Below are 17133 nucleotides of genomic sequence, written 5' to 3'. Positions count from 1 at the left end.
GGTTAGCCTGAGGCATCAACAGCTCTTATGTGATTGTTGTCTGCAGCTCCACCCACTGAACAGACTGCATATCTGTGCTTAGGACACCACAGCCAGCAATGTCAAGGTTAACAGGTTATTGGAGTTTCAATGGACTACTGTGTTAAATGATTTCAGGTAACATCTGTATTTTTTTATTTCCTAGAGGTGTCATTTTTTGTTGTTTGGTGTTTGTTTTTGTAATTTTTCATTAAATCCACGAGACTTCAAAAACACATTTATCAAATTAAATAAAAGTTAAGGGATGCCTGCTTTAATTTGATCGATTTTTGCTCACTCCTTAAAAATATTTGTTATCATGCTGTCTCAAACCATATAATAAGAATTCTCTGCAGCTGTGGTCTCACTGGAATTTCTTTGTTATTCAAATACATTTGCAAGAATCATCCCAGCATTTTCCTCACCACATGAAAGCAGCAATAGTAAAGACATCGTACATCACCAATCTCATTTATTGTAGGTTAGTGCTCTGTTGGTTAAAAATACTTATATACACTTGAAACTTTCAAACAGAGAGGGTAGTGAAACACAGATTTTTAGCCTGGTTATAAGTTACTCTTTAAAAACACTGTACTTCAATGAATGTACGGTGACTTTCCATAACCGGCTGGTCTAGTTAGCAGTACATAAGCAGTGGCGGGGGAAGTGTTCAGAGCATTTACTCAAGTAAAATCAGTAATCCCACACACACACTATAAAAATATCATCATTATACAATCATTCATTATGCAGAATGGTCAATTTCTGAAAAATATGCAGCATCAACATTCATGCACAAGCAATTTTAATCTAAAAACATCATATATAGTAGTAAAACACTGACAGGGATATTTTTTTTCAGCAGAATGAGTACTTCTACTATTTATTAATTTCATAAGGTTTTAAATGCAGTACATTTAGTTGTGGAGTATTTTCTATAGTGTGGTATTAGCACTTAAGTAAAGGATCTGAATACTTCTTCCACCACTGTACGTTTTGAATGTAAAATGCTATTCTTCAAATTAACTTGTCAAATGAATGTAGTGAAATAAAGAGTACAATATTTCTCTCTGAATCTTGTAGAGTAAAATATAAGGTACCATAAAATGGAAGGGAAGTACAAATACCTCAATACTGAATACAGTAGGCCTACTTAGTGTGAGTAAATGTACTGCTGGTGGGTGTTACCCTTAAGAATGTGTACGTGACTGATTGGAGCTGATCGCAGGATGACGTAAAGCGGAAGTTCCATGACCCTTATCAGGACGTTCATACATCCATGACACGACTGAGAGGAGGAAGGAAGCAGCTCACTAGCAACAGAGGACGCGTGGTGTTTGACCGGCAATAAGGTGAGATTACTGACATTGACAGACCTTTTATTCATTTATATATTATATAGTTAGACAGTTGTTGAGCTGCATTGCCTTTTACGCGAGTCTTTCCCTCAACCGAAAAGATATGATACCAAACGTGTAGCTAACTAGCTTAACGTTATTCACAAATAGGTATTTTCAGCGTCACATATCCTCGGACTGTATCATTATGTTTAGTTCGTAAATTCATATTACAGTTATAAATCGACAAAATATGTATGTATTGTTTTTAATATGAAAGCCTTGTTTTTGATTTGTCCCTGGTTTGCAAGTGTGATGAGGGAATATTCTTGCACTCCCCCAAAAAACAAATAGCTATATATACAGTATATATAAAAAGACCTGGTCAGACATGCAAAAGTGTCAACATATGTCTACCTTTCTTACAGAGGAAGAGCTAACATGTGGAGTGACATGATGCAACCTCAATGTGACCGCTCCCCTTGTTTAATATCACTGACAATATTTTTAATATCATGCACAATATTGCGTTTTTTTCTTTTTGGCTTACTTATTTAAGAGTTAAAAAACATGCAACATAAATATTTGAGTATTTTTTTTTAAATATGCTAATTAACCAGTTGTGTCTAGAGCTGACATGATTGTGTTGATTGACAGGAAATGAATGTGCTTCCATTTTGATTATCGATTAATTTCTTTTTCCTGACATTTTATAGATCAAATTGATTAATTGAGAAAACTATCATCAGATTAATTGACGATGTTGAGGCCCATGGTGACACTGCGTCTAAATTACCTCCAACGTATTGTGTGTATTACTGCACTGTAACTCTTGTTACTTAGGCTGTCATAGAGCTAATATCAGCATGGTTGATGTGTCTGTAAGGCTATGATTAAAACACAAGGAGGAAGTGGTTAGATCCTGTGCAAACCGCCAAAAAATGCTCTCTTTCAGTCTTTGGAGAGGCATACATGTAAATGCAGCTTTTCTGGCTTTGCTGTAATATTTTCAGTTTATTTTTCAGTTCCAATATGAACACAAGCCCATTTTTTTGTCATTTTGATGTTTTCATCAGTTAATGATTGCATTAAATCTGGATACTCTAAATATGTATTACCTCTGGATAATGACTCAGTAGCTATTTCCTGCTTTAGCTCAGGAATGAAGAAGTGGTTTCAATTAACGGTAAGCTTGGTACGTTGCATCCCCACCTATAAGGAAGGAACACTTTACTGGAAACATCCAGGTGTTTTTGTCAGTTGGAACCAACCCTTGTTGTTAAGTTCTGACCGACGCCTCAGTGTAGTCTGCGTGTGACATGTTTATGAATGAAACAAAGGTATCACTGTTGTGATGTGGAAACAGTACCTAAAGGTCACGCGTGTGTGCGTGTGTGTGCATGTGCATGTGTGTGTGTGTGTGTGTGTGTGTGTGTGTGCATGTGTGTGTGTGTCCGTGTGTCTGTTTGTGTTCTTGGGTCCAAAAACCAGGAATACAGTATACTTGTGGGGTCCGGACAGCTTTGTGGGGCCAAAATGCTGGACCCCACAACTTTAAAGGGCTGTTTGAGGGTTAAAACTTGGTTTTAGGATTATGGTTAGGGTGAGGGTAAGGGTTAAGGTTAGGCATTTAGTTGTGATGGTTAAGGTTAGGGTAAGGGGCTAGAGAATGCATTTTGTCAATGACGGGTCCCCACAAAGATAGCGGCACGCACTATGTGTGTGTGTCCGTCCGTCCGTATTTTAAATGTTGTGGGGTAAACAGAGTAGAAAGTATTTTCCTTATTATCTTCGTATGTGCGCGCAGCAAAGTAAACTCAAAATAAACATTGTATATTATGACAGAAAAAGCAAGCAAGAAACATACTTAATCCTGTATATAAAATAATGTTTTTTAATGCTGGTTTCAGTGAATAAGAGTCAGCCTGTTTACATGTACAGAGAAAACACTCCTCCCTGCAGACCGACGGCAACCTTTCCTAGTCATCTGAATAGCAACTCTGTTAGAAAACCAGACTCAGCACACATCCTCTCCCTCCCTCTCTGTTTCCTTTGGTCTTTCCATCTTTGCATTTGTGTTTCTACTTTGCCAATCAGGACTTTGTATTTTCTATCTTTTCTATACCCAGGTTTTTTTTTCTTTTGAAACAACCACAACAATGGATCGAGTGAGGTCTGCCTTCAACAGCATGGTGAGTGCTTGTTACTTGTATTTCAGAGTTGATGTTTTACACTTTAAAAAAAAAAAATTGTAGATAAATTTGTATCTACAGTAAATGGGTTAATAAGACAATGTGTTTTGCTCCATTTTGCATTGTCTGATATAAAATATGGTTAGACCTTTGTAACCACTTGGCTACCCATGCAGCTGTGGGATCAGGATGGAACACATGGCTCTCATAGTTTTCACTGTTATCTTCTCCTGTCTTTCTCCCTCTCTAGATGAAAAGTGAGCGGTACAGCAGGTTCACTCTGCAGCCGGCAGAGGATGGAGAAAGACACGTTGAGGTCAAACTGTCGGATGGCGCCACAGAGGCCGAGGACCAGGCCGGGGGATCTCCCAGCTTCAGGCCAGCACCTCCTCGTCAGAAACGGAGTACTGTTTGCTACCTGGCCCTGGGGATTCTGCTGATATTTGTCACCGGTACACCACGCTCATCATTAACATGCCCCTCTTTCTTTATCTATTATTATCTAAATGTTGCAATATATAACATGATATATAACAGTGGAAACCTAGAGCTGGGCGATAATTCAATATGATACGTCTTTCAATGGAATCATATCTTGATGAAATCATATATCCAGATTTTGTGATATACAATTACTTGGGGTGGGGTGGGGGGGGGGATCGATAAAGTATAGTATCGCAATATTTTCCAAGTATCCAAAAGTATCGTTCTTTTATTATATATGTGTTGGTCAGTTTGTTTGCTTGACAATCCCATTTTGCAGCAAAAAAATTAAAGTGAGATGAACAAACAGAAATGTATCTTTTTAGATAAAACAGATGTCGACAAAGTTTCCTTTCGGGGACATAATTTGAAATTGGGGAAAAATTGGAAAAAGGGTTATAAATTGCAATATATCGCAGAATATTGCAATATGTTTAAAATCGCAATAATATCGTATCGTGACATAAGTATCGTGATGCTATTGTATCGAACAAGCACATACTAACTCAATTTTCTCAGAAAATCTGTTGGGAAACATTTTGAGGGAATATCATTTCAAGAATTGCGGATTTGTTTTAACATCGCACGATTTTTGTGCATGCATGTAAACATAGTCAGTATATACAGTAGCTGGAAAACAATTGTTTGCTTTTTCTCTATAATTTCACTTGAAACGGTTTACCACATTATTGATGATTATTTATCTAAAATCTCATTGTGAAAAGTGTTTTGTGAAAGCACCAATTGTCAACCCTACAATAACGTTGCAATATCGATATCGATGTATTTGGTCAAGAATATTGTGGTATTGGATTTTCTCCATATCGCCCGGCCCTATGGAAACCAATGAATATTTTGAGAAGCTGGTACCAGTAAGTTGGCATTTTTTTTTGCTTTAAAAAATGATAGTTCGATTGGAAGAATTACTGCAAACAAACGGCATACTTCAAAAACCAGTCTACACAACTGGACTCCATTTTATACCAATAACACTAATCTATCTAAAATCTAGCTGTGGCCTACAAAGAAGTTGTAACTTATTTAGCTGTAACTTTAGAGACAAAGTGGAAAATGAATTGCATGTCTCTGTACAAGTGCCTTAATTAGGTCATTGCTCTATTTGTCCTGCAGGCTACGTGCTTGGTTACCTCTGTCACCGTGAAACTCAGGTGGAGTCGGTGAACTGTGGCACCGAGCCGGAAGGAACGACTGCTACGCCACCTGTTGTTACGCCACCTGTTGTTACGCCACCTGTTGTTACGCCACCTGTTGTTGTACCAGCTCCAGACGTTCCGCTGAACCAACTCCTCACACAGAAACTCACCAGCCATGCGTTTGACCAAACTTTGAGGTACATTGTTCATGTGCAGATCTTTTCCAACCACACTCAGTGTTATGTCGTTATACTGAAGGCGAAGCCAAAAGAGAACACAAACGCACAAACACCCGACAATCAAACAAACCTGCCAGTTCCTTAATAGGTAAATGATCCCAGTTACAAACAATACAAATAAATAGATGTTACAGTGGTAATGATTTGTGCCAGTCAGGTACTGTTTTGGTCTCAGTAGCCTTCAGCTTTCTGTGAGAGGGAAAGGAATAATATATATACAATCATGTGAACAAATTAGGACACCCATGCTAAAGTTGACTAAAAAGAGGAATAAAAAAATCATCTTTAGGAAATTGATCTTAATGCCTTAATTAAAAAAATGAGGAAAAATCCAATCTTTAAGGACACCAATTTTCTTTGTGAATGAATAATGTATTGTAAATAAATAAATGTTCTTCCTTAAAATACAGTGGGCATAAGTAAGTACACCCCTATGTTAAATTCCCATAGAGGCAGGCAGATTTTTATTTTTAAAGGGTTATTTCATGGATACAGGATACTATGCATCCAGATAAAGTTCCCTTGGCCTTTGGAATTAAAATAGTACCACATCATCACATACCCTTCACCATACCTTGAGATTGGCATGATTTTATGTCAGTTAGCCTAATAGCTGGTTTGATTTGCATTGAGAGATGATTTTATGGAAAGTACCCCATGCCAATCTCTAGGTATGGTGAAGGGGATGTGATGATGTGGGGCTATGCTGCTTTATTGCCACGCAGTCTGCAAACTGATCGCGGGGAACACCACAGCTTAGATCTATAACCTAAGTAAAAGTAGCAATACCACAGTGTAAAAATTTCAAGTAAAGGTCTTGCATTCAAAATCTTACTTGAGCAAAAGTACAAAGGTATTAGCATCAACATATACGTAAAGTACAAAGTAAAAGTACTCACAATGCAAAATGGTCCATTTCATAATAATATATATTATAGTATTGCATTATGTATTCATCATTTTAATGTCGCAGCTGATAAACGTGGAGCTAATTATGACTATATATACTGCTGGGTAGCCTAACCTGTTAGTGTGAATACAGTAATGCATCATAATGCATTAGTTGACTACATTTTGTATTATTAATCTGAATCTGCAAAGTAACACAAGTCATTAAATAAATCTAGTGGAGTAAAAAGTACAACATTTCCCTCAGAAGTATAAAGTAGCAGAAAGTTGAACTACTCCTTAAAGGTCCCATGGCATGAAAAATCTCACTTTATGAGGTTTTTTAACATTAATATGCGTTCCCCCAGCCTGCCTATGGTCCCCCAGTGGCTAGAAATGGTGATAGGTATAGACCGAGCCCTGGGTATCCTGCTCTGCCTTTGAGAAAATGAAAGCTCAGATGGGCCGATCTGGAATCTTGCTCCTTATGAGGTCATAAGGAGCAAGATTACCTCCCCTTTCTCTGCTTTGCCCACCCAGAGAATTTGGCCCCCCCATGAGAAAGAGAGGGACATAAGGCTTGCAAACAAGCGAAGCATGGCAGTTGGTCAAGGCCACACCCCCACCCTCCACCTTGCCCCCCCTCTCTCCTCATTAATAGCTACAGACAGAAATGGCACATCCTAAGGAAAGCTCATTGTGGGACTGGCTCTAGTGGCTGTAATTCTGCACCAAGGCTGAATTTCGGGAACGTAACTTCAGATACAGTATTAGGGGACCACTAAGGTCTATATAAAAGCAGCATGTTATAGGACCTTTTTTAAAAGTACTACTTTTAGGGTAATTTTGGTATTTTTCAACCTGGACCCTATTTTCCCATGCATTTGTGTCTAAGTGACTGATTTGAACAAAAATCTTTACAAAAGGACCCAGTATTGAGCAAAATGTTGTAACTGACAGCCATGAACCGGGCTGCAATGTAATCATATAGGGCAAATCTGCACCGTCCACTAAAAGTGTTGTTTTTGGGAGTGGCTGGTTCAGATTGTTACAGAACTTGAGAGAATGTACTTAGTAACTTTCCATCACTGTTGTTCTGCAGATCAGAGTTGAAAACTATCAATATGCCATGAAATGAGGTCAGCCTTCTCATTGTTGGAAATGAAACAAAGGTATCACTGTTGTGATGTGGAAACAGTACCTAAAGGTCATGCGTGTGTGTGTGTGTGTGTGGTGTCTCATGGTTGAAAGAGTGCTTCTCGTAATGTACATGTAAAAACAAGGGTTCACATTTAAAATAAGCGCAGTCTGTGTTATGAGTCACCGGCGGGCCTTTTTTCCTCTGAAGTGTTTTGAGCTATGCATGAAAGGGTAGTTTCAGAAGCCTGAACTGAGACAAAGTTGATTTTGTTTCTCCGCAGGGACTTTGTCATGCCCAGTTGTTCAGCAGGAAGTGAGGAAGACCGCAGTCTGGCAAACCGCATCTTTGACCAATTCAAGAAAGCGGAGATGGAGCCCTGGACTGACATCCACTACGTTCAGCTGCAGACACCAGACAGGTTGATGACACATTATTTACTGCTGTTAATATAGAATTGCTTCCAAAAAAAATATTTGAGGGATATTTCTTTTGGCATTAGGATGGGGAGATAATTCAAGTCCAAAGTATTTAGATTGTTTTTGTTGGCCTGTGGGGGGCGCTGTTGTTCAAAGTCAATCAGAGGGTTTATGCATTTTTCTGATTTGCTGACTGGATACTTTTTATTCATTCATGGAACTTTTGTCATTTTTCTTTTCTCACACATTGAATAACCGTCACAGAGCCACAGGAGCATGTTGTCAAACTGTTGTCGGGATGTGTATACATACTGTGATGTTGGTAGTCCTTATGGCTTCTTGATGCATCTTGGCCTTTTCTCCTCCCGATCTACAATACGTTATTTTACGGGTTTGAGGAAATTAATTGAATTATTTTTAATTAATTGGAAATTGAGGAATTTAGAGACATTTTACATAAAATAACTATTTAATTGGGTATTAACTACAAGAATAGGCATAATTAGAGGTAATAAAATGGAGACGGAAGCAATAGAGGCAAGTGTCAATAACAATTGAGGACAACAAACAGAACTAAAACATTTTGTACGAAATTTTGACAGTGTGCCGACTACTTGTACATCCAAATGATAATATTACCAGTACCAAGGAGTCAAAGAGCTATCAAATAAGGGTTATGAGATGCACCTATTGTAACAAACTTTTGTCCTCTTATCTGCAGCAAGCGTCCAAACCGTGTCCTTTTTGGTGTAGATGTCTATGAGCCTAAAGGGTATCTGGCTTACAGTGCTCCTAGGAAAGTTGAGGTGAGTTGATACAGTCCCACTTTTTATCATGAAAACTTGAAAATGTTTGTCTCTTGTTTAAATGGACTTTAAAGTTAAAAGACTTAAAGGCCTAATAAACTGGGATCTGTTGCTTTTAGCTGTCAGCTGTCTGCTGTCGAGTAGCGGCCTATCTGACTTGTGCTTGTGTTCATAGGGCAAGCTGGTGTATGGCAACTACGGCCGTCAGGAGGATCTGGATGTTCTGCAGAAGAAGAACATTGAACTGAAAGGCAATGTGTTGCTGCTCCGAGCTGGAAAGATAAGCTTTGCAGAGCAGGTGACAGCTGATTTGACGCCTTTTATACCGTGTGCCTTGTGTCATTCTTTTGGAAACGTTTTTCAGGAACTTCACTCAATTCTTCATGTTCCTGTTTTCATTTTCTCAGGTTGATAATGCTGCTACAAAGGGGGCCTCTGCTGTTCTAATCTACCCTGACGCTCAAGATTACACATATGTGGCGGACACGGCACTCTACGGACATGTAAGTTTGCACGTACTAGTTTTGTAGCATGCTGTTAAAAGCTGTTGAACCAAGTTGCCAGTAAAGTCTTGACTTGAAACCACTTGGTACAGCATGGAATTGGGAATTGATTTTGATTTTGTGTGTGTCCCCATTCAGGTCCATTTGGGTTCAGGCGACCCCTACACCCCTGGATTCCCCTCCTTCAACCACACCCAGTTTCCTCCAACGCAGTCGTCCGGCCTCCCTAAAATCCCAGCCCAGACTATCACCGCCAACATGGCTTCAGCTCTCCTACAGTATGGACACACACACACACACACACACACACACACACACACACACACACACACACACACACACACACACACACACACACAGAGGGGGTTGCTTTTAAAAAATGTTTCAATTTCGTTTCTGTATTTCTGTTTTTAATGTATCTCTTGATATATAAATATAAGAAAAAAACAAAATGGGAATTATTTTTCTCCATTTCCTCGCCTGTAGAAGCCTGTACTGCAGATTTCCATTTGTGATATTATCTTTCACTCCAAAGACTCAACAGTGGCCTCAGCAGTAATTCTCTTTTAGAGTATTTTTCTTTTTTCACCATCTGAAAGTTGACTTATGTTGTAAATAAATTGGTTTAATAAATGTAAACCGCAGTAAACTCCTTTTTATCCTCTCTAGGAAAATTGGCGGCCCTGAACCAGATGCGAGCAGCGGTTTTAAAGGCGGCCTCCCGTCAGTGGCTTACAGCCTGGGAGGCAGCGAGAACATCACTGTCGAGGTGAACAACGTGCTGGTCAACAGAGAGATCCACAATGTGTTTGGAGTCATAAAAGGATTCACTGATCCTGGTACTTCTTTTTTTTTTTTTTTTTTTTTTTTTTTCTTTCTCCCCTCTAATCATCTACAGTGGCATTATTTCTTTTTTCATCGTACATCTAATAATAATAATGTTTCGGTGTCTGTATGTGAATCTGTAGATCGCTACGTTGTACTGGGAGCTCAGAGAGACGCCTGGGGTAAAGGTTTTGCCAAAGCCACTGTTGGCACCTCAATACTGATAGAGCTGGCCAAGGCTGTTCACGAGATGGTGGAGAACGGTAACAAATATAACACTTACTAGACAGTAGACACAATACACAAGGGATTAATTAATATGAGGCTTCAGCAGGCTGAGTCACTTAGTTTTCTTATTTTGTACACATTTTCCTCAACATCCCTTAAAGCAACACTAGAGAACTTTTTGTAACTTTTGTTTTGTTGTTTCCAAAATCGTTTCAGTGGTTCATCAACTCGTAACAGGGTGAACGGCACTTCTGCATTCGCTTTGCGGCTCTCTACCGGCTATAACCGCACTATGCAAGTTTGCCAGATCGGGTAGCGGATCTGTAGTTCAAATGAGACATAATGGGACAATTCCGCTTTCAACCTGTAGGGGGACCGAAGCGGGAAAAGTTCTCTAGTGTTGCTTTAAGTGGAGCTCAGCCCTGGAAACCCAAATTCACAACAGGAAATTTAAGATGAAAACAGTTACTTTGGATTTCCACGTTATTTGACTAAGTCAGACTGAAGTCTCATATTCACTTCAGATATATACATATATCAGAAAGTTGTAGGACAAAACCCAAGCAGCAAATGCTGACCAAATTGAAGTTCTTGCAGTCTTCACGTGGTGGCTCCTGATACCCCTGATTTGTTGTCACATTATTAAGGAGGCACACATCAGCTATGGCGTAACCTCAGGGTCATGGTGCGACCCCTCAATACAATAGTACAAATAAGCAATTTATTATTATCACAGTGTCCTCACATGTCCAATGTTTTCCTGCATAGAGGGATGCCCCCCCCCCAAGAGGTTTTAGCCAGCCCCAAAGGAAAATCGCCAGCACCAAGATGATGAGAATTTAAAAATAAAAATAGCAATTCAAATCCTCACTAAATGTGTTAAAGAGCAATTTATCAAACAACCGTTAAACAAGCAGAACATAAACTTGAATACGAGCGCTGATCTGAGTTTCATCAACCAGCTGTACCGGACTCTCCCGGTGATTTATTTAAATATGATTTTTTTTATTTTTCTCAATTATTATTAAATATTATTAATTGGGTTACATTTATTCAAGCATAATGCACATTTCTGTTTATCAGATTGTCAGAAATAACAGGAAAATGCATAGATTTCTATCAACTAAGGTAGCACAGACACGTTTTGTTGACTGTACACGGACCAGTCATGCTTACTGCCATGCATAGTCATGGGTTTTCCTTTTTCCAGATGGGTTCAGACCCAGGAGAAGCCTGGTGTTTGCAAGCTGGAGCGCCGGAGAGTACGGAAGTGTTGGCGCCACCGAGTGGTTGGAGGTGAAGAAGTGAATTACATTTAATTTGGACGTACAAATAAAAAAGAAAATGTTCTTTAATATGTCTGTTTTGTTTTTAGGGTTATATGTCCTCTATTGACAAACGTGTTTTCACCTACATAAGCCTAGATGGAGTGGTCATGGGTAAGTACAGGACGCTCCTGCACTACATCTCTGTTCTGAGAAGTTTTCCAGTGGTTGTCAGTCGACTGATTTTATCTCCTCACAAGGTCGTGGAAGCTTTATGGCCTCAGCAAGTCCGCTGCTCCACAGCCTCCTCGAGACCACGATGAGAGAGGTAACTGCACAACAACAACCCACTTAGCGCTGATCCAGTTCTGTACAAACCAGTTTGTATTAACTTTAATTTGCCTCGTCCATGCAGGTGAAGAGCCCTTTTGGCTCTGGCACTGTGTACGATATGGTGGGAACAAGTAACTGGGAGGCCAAAACGTGAGTAGATAACCAATATGTAATGCCACGTTTTCATTCAGTCAGCCAGCCAAAAGCTACATGTTCCTATTCTAACTATTTAAATCCCTTTGTCAGGACAGTTTAGGTGTTTTTTTTAATGTTTTGTAGTCCTTAGAAATCAGGAAATTTGAACGCCACAGAAGTCTAAAAAATACTAGTGCCGATAATAGTACCAATACAGATGCTTTCATTTGACAAATTCAAACACATTTTTCTGTAAAAGCCTTTTTTTCTATTTAACAAAATAATCCCAAATATTCAATTGTTAATTTTGTCTGAACACAAGCAGCCAGACAGGAACTTTTTCTTAAACAAAATACAGTCTAAAATTGGCACATTTGATTTAAATCGGGAACTAGGGCTGCAGCTATCGATTATTTTAATATTTGAGTAATCTTTTTGTTGCTAATAGCCGTGTGCAGTACAATAACTTTACATTTACAATGTGTGCAGACTGAGGCCAATGTCAATGGACGACCCCGCCTATCCATTCCTGGCCTTCTCTGGAATTCCCTCCATCTCTTTCCACTTCATCTCTCCCAATGTGAGTCTTGATATAAAACAAACTATTGCTATATTCTGTATTCCTACATTTACCCACAAGAAGTAATAATGGGAATGTTAGGATGTACACAACGCTCCTGTTAGTAGAGGTAATCCGATTCAGACGACAGGCGTAGTAGAGCTTTCATATGAACATGGTGGCAGTCGTCTTCAAACAAACGCAGTGCTACTGCTTCTGGGTCAGCTATATCTTATCTACTAGTTGATATAAAGGTAATGGAAACAGAAATGAAGATAGGTTTCTCAGATTAAGTTAATGACATTGCATGTAAACCAAAGATTAGCTAGTCTGAATACATTGTAGATCAGTTCTTTATGTAAAAATAAGATATGCGTTATTGGAATAAAAAGGTTACAATAGATAATAATCTCCTATCCTGTTCATCTTTAAAGAAGACCCCATCACTTGGTTTACTCAAAGAAATGCACGTTTTTCTAAATTCTTTGGTACGAGCTCATCATATAAAATAAACATTGTTTTGTTTTTGTGCAGTTAGCTGACATCTATTTGATTCTTTTTGTTACATCTTGGTACCTTGGTGCTTTTTTTTTCGTCTAAAGACTGAGGCCTACAGTTACTATGGCACCAACCTGGACGACGTGGATCGCCTCAATTACGCAACCGGCCATCTCACCAGTGAAACGGTGGCAGCGGCGGCACAGTTCGCCGGCCAGATGGCTCTGCGACTGGTCCACGACCACCTGCTCAGCCTGGATGTTGGCCGATACAGCAGCGTCATCACCAAGGCTGTGGTCCGAGTCTACAAACGCATCAGCCAGCTCTCACAGGTCGGCCTCTCACCCCCGTTCTTCACTGGGCACGTCTGTGCTGCGTTCTGGTTTTGTTCCGTCCTCCGCCACGTGCCATACCACACCCGGAGCGTCCCAGAAGCAGAGCGTCTCTCCTTCCCGACTCGCAGATTATATTGTCTCTACAAGTTCTTTAATTACAGAATAATCACGTGTTTATTAACATAGTATCTACCTTCCACTACAGTTAAACTCCATGCCTTCTCTTTTCTGCCTTTGTCCTTATAAAAAAGATCTGTGATGCCTATTATGTTTTTCAACCTCTAAGATGAATTTCTCGTCATCCGTGGTTTTGTAAAGGAGACATAAATGATATTGGGGGCGGGGGTGGGGGTATCTTTTGGTAAATTGACTGGATGCTCTCGCTATTTCATTTCCTGCCTGGCTGTCTGAACGCCCCGCGGCTCGCGTGAAAATAGACCTGCCGCATGTCTTTAGCGGTGAGCCGCTTCACTCACACTTCTGGGCGCGCCGTGGCGCGGCTGGTGGAATATCAAGCATTGACCTGAATGGCAGCGATTGCTCGCAACGCAGCGCAGACGTGCCCGGTGGAAAATAGGGGTCAGTCTGCCTCGCACCTTTTTTTTTATGCTGTGAATTATGTTTTTGACATCTAGCTATAAAGACCAGAATATGTTTGTTCTTAGAAATGTGTTGATGTTTATTCAACTCTTTGCTCTGTAGTCTGGCCAGCTGAAGGGGGTGAATTCCAACTGGCTGAATCGTGCACGCGGCTCCTTCCAACGAGCTGTGATGAGCATCAAGACTGACATCCAAAACACTGACTTAAGTGACAAGGAGGCCTGTCGGATCCTCAACGACAGGATCATGAGTGTAAGTTGCATACTGTGACACCTCTGCTGTGTACTCGCATGCATATTTAAAATGTTATTAAATCCTTTTAAAAGCGGGGTTCATAGCAGCACTTCCCCATTAATTAATTACCATATAACAAAATTGGCAAGATTTACAATTTTAAATCAGAAGTCTGGTCAAAGAATAAATAAAACCATTCAATGTGAGCTTTCAATGCTTACCAGTTTTTTTATTCTGTGTTATGGACACATTGTGGCCTGTACCTCTTTTTTTTGATATTATAAGAAACTGTAAGAGACTTCTGCTATATTTCAACAGATATAATATGTTTGTTTGGTCTAGGTTGAGCACAGCCTTCTCTCTCCATACGTGTCCCCCATTGAGACTCCCTTCCGTCACCTCCTGCTGGGTCGGGGCTCCCACACTTTGGCATCCATCGCCGAGACCACCGACATGGAGCAGCTCCACATCCAGCTGGCCCTGGCCACCTGGAACCTGCAGGGATGCGCCAACGCCATGGAGGGCAACCTCTGGGACATTGATGAGGAAATCTAAAGGAAGACGGGGGAGTTGTGAGCGTGGCTATCGTGTGTGTTGTTTAAAATGAAGTTTGAGGTAGGGCAGAGGGAGAAGCTCCAATATCGGCACTTAAGCACAAGCTGTCAATCACAGGTCTAAGCCCCACCCTTTACAAAACAGGCTTGTACTTCCACAAAGATCCAGGAGGAAAGAGAGATGAACGTATTCTTAACTGTGAACCAACATCAAATACTTGAAGAAATATTAATGCTACTGACAAATCTGCCTCCTCTCCTCCTGGCTCCACATGGAACCATTCAAAGCCTTTGCTGTGTCCTCTCGCCATCGAAACACTGAGAAACCTTATTTATACTTTTTTATTTTTTTTATCAGTGGCAGTGCCCACTATAAAGTTATTGTTTGTCTTTTTATACGACGTTATCGGAAGCAGTGCCTTCCATAATTATGACGGTTATACTGTCTAATCCTCCGGCAGCATCTGCTACAGAAATGACTCCTCAACTGTTGCTGACAAAATGGAGCCCGTGTGAAAGTTCGATTTTCATTTTTTTATGGCCTTCATTTCTTCCATTTAGTTTGAAGCCATTTTCTAAAGGAACATCATCAAAGCATGAGAAAGTGGCGTACATTAGCGGTGCTTCACTCTGTCATCAAAACGGTTATTAATTAAAATGCATTAAAAGGGAGAAATGAAGGGCAGAAAAAAGTTGTTCCAGTCTGTCATAAACAAGTCTAGGAGCAGAGAAAAAACTGAAACTCTGTGGATATTGGGAAATTCTTATTTCTATAGCAACAAGCCCAGAAATGAGTTAAGACTGGATTTATTCCGTGCTTATAAAATGCTAAAAAATAAATAAGTAATGCACAAAAAATGATCAAATCACCCTTTTTAGCGCAACAGCTAAGCTGATTGGTTCCGTAATTTGCAAGAAAGCCATTTATGTTGCACAGTCGACTTTTGGAGCAGTTTATAATATGATAAAGTTATCGGGAGCAGTGTTTTCCATAACTAAAACCCATTATCGGAAGCAGTGTCTTCCATAATGACAAGCAGTGATGGTAGTTTTTGCCTACCAGTGTGTGTGATTTTTGTGTGTGTGTGTGTGTGTATTTATCGGGAGCAGTGTCTCTCATATTTCACTGAAGGGTGGAACGACTTATCGGGGACAGTGTTTCCCAGAGTTTTATACTTATATATTTTTTTTGTATTATGCGTGTGTGCACTTCTCCATTTTTGCTCACATTTCTGTACCATGCTATGATTTTTCTTTTTTTTTTCTTTTTTTTTAGATTTCCGATTTTGCATTTAATCAAGCAACTCCATACACAAACGCACACAGAAGAATATTAAAATGAACTCTTTTCAGTATAGTTAGAAACACACCTCTGTAGGGCTTGTTACCTCCAATCCTCTCTTTGTTTTCTCTGTGTTAGTGACTTTAAAGACACAATAGATGTTGCACCTACATATAAATTAAATTCACAAGCTATAACTCTCTTTGCATGCGTTTCGATGACGTATTTCCTCTTCAATGCATGGTACTGTATTGCTTTTGATAAGGTGTAGCTCAACAGACTTGGACCATATTACGAACTTTTCAAATCAGTTTAGGTTTAGATACTAAACAATATTTTTGTTTAATCATTATCTTCTTCTACAAGTTAAATCACTGGTTTTCCTAGAATATTGGCAGGCCTTAGCATTAGGAGGAACATAAAACAGCAGTAATAATATGGGGCTATAGATAAATATTCAACAAAGGTAACTAATTACAACTTATTGAACCTGTATACAATTGTAAGTACAGAAAGGTAAACTTGTTTAAAGAACATTATTAGTCAATTAGCCCTATTTAACCAGTGTAACTACATTTAAAATCCACTTTGTTTTAACATACACTCAAGAGCAAACAGAACGTTACTGTAACTATCATAATTTAGGTTATTACATGTTTGAATACATTTGTTTGTTTTCTGGTGTCACTTCTGTTGAGCTTGATATTGTTCTAGCCTGTTTTGACTTTCCTATATCTGTTAACAAGAGTTTAAAATAAGGTTACTTTATCCCGAGGGGGGGCAAGTTGGGTGGTTGGGAAATGGCTTTTCCGCTCACTGTGTGTACTGCAGTGCTTCAAAACCTGTTCTTGAAATCATGTTTTTGTGATCTCCATGTTTAGCAGAAAAGTGTAATAAACCCTTTTGGCTTTGCATCCAGTAAATCTATGTCTGATCTTAGTTTCTGTCATAACAAATAAAATAAATGACAGAGATTCACAGCAGAGGATACTTATTTATTCTTGTCTAAGTTGTTCCATTGTTTGTATTTTGGGTTGCAGCGAATGTCAAGGGCAGAATCAAGAGTTTGCATTCTTCCCTTTTTTTTTTTTTTTAAATGCTCAGGAAA

General features: G+C 39.5%; 1 protein-coding gene across 3 annotated transcripts; it reads left to right on the top strand.

Moving 5' to 3' along the window:
• Window positions 1–1261: 1261 nt before the first annotated feature.
• On the top strand, window positions 1262–16948 carry tfr1b (transferrin receptor 1b). 3 transcript variants are annotated; one of them, XM_035998270.1, is made up of 20 exons: window positions 1262–1370; window positions 3485–3547; window positions 3798–3999; window positions 5162–5239; window positions 5285–5381; window positions 7733–7870; window positions 8590–8674; window positions 8850–8972; window positions 9082–9177; window positions 9316–9455; window positions 9847–10016; window positions 10146–10265; window positions 11441–11526; window positions 11606–11669; window positions 11756–11823; window positions 11911–11978; window positions 12453–12543; window positions 13125–13352; window positions 14058–14207; window positions 14532–16948. In XM_035998270.1, exons 2-20 carry the CDS (start codon window positions 3515–3517, stop codon window positions 14742–14744), a joined length of 2250 nt encoding a protein of 749 aa, XP_035854163.1. In that variant the 5' UTR covers window positions 1262–1370; window positions 3485–3514; the 3' UTR covers window positions 14745–16948. The 3 variants fall into 3 exon arrangements, with proteins under 3 accessions (XP_035854163.1, XP_031153546.1, XP_031153544.1); XM_031297686.2 differs by having other exon boundaries at window positions 5162–5243; window positions 5274–5381; XM_031297684.2 differs by having other exon boundaries at window positions 5162–5381.
• The last annotated feature ends 185 nt before the right edge of the window (window positions 16949–17133 follow it).

The sequence above is a fragment of the Sander lucioperca genome, chromosome 23 (genome assembly GCF_008315115.2).
Source record: "Sander lucioperca isolate FBNREF2018 chromosome 23, SLUC_FBN_1.2, whole genome shotgun sequence".
NCBI classification, from domain to species: Eukaryota; Metazoa; Chordata; class Actinopteri; order Perciformes; family Percidae; genus Sander; species Sander lucioperca.
The sequence above is the reverse complement of the archived record's forward strand: the minus strand, read 5'-3'. Positions and strand labels throughout refer to the sequence as shown.

Excerpts from the sequence above, each read along its gene's own strand:
- tfr1b (XM_031297684.2), top strand. The coding sequence starts at position 3,515 with ATGGATCGAGTGAGGTCTGCCTTCAACAGCATG. Across the intron at positions 9,456-9,846 it reads ATGGCTTCAGCTCTCCTACA|GAAAATTGGCGGCCCTGAAC; the intron begins GTATGGACACAC and ends TATCCTCTCTAG. Across the intron at positions 10,266-11,440 it reads TCACGAGATGGTGGAGAACG|ATGGGTTCAGACCCAGGAGA; the intron begins GTAACAAATATA and ends TCCTTTTTCCAG.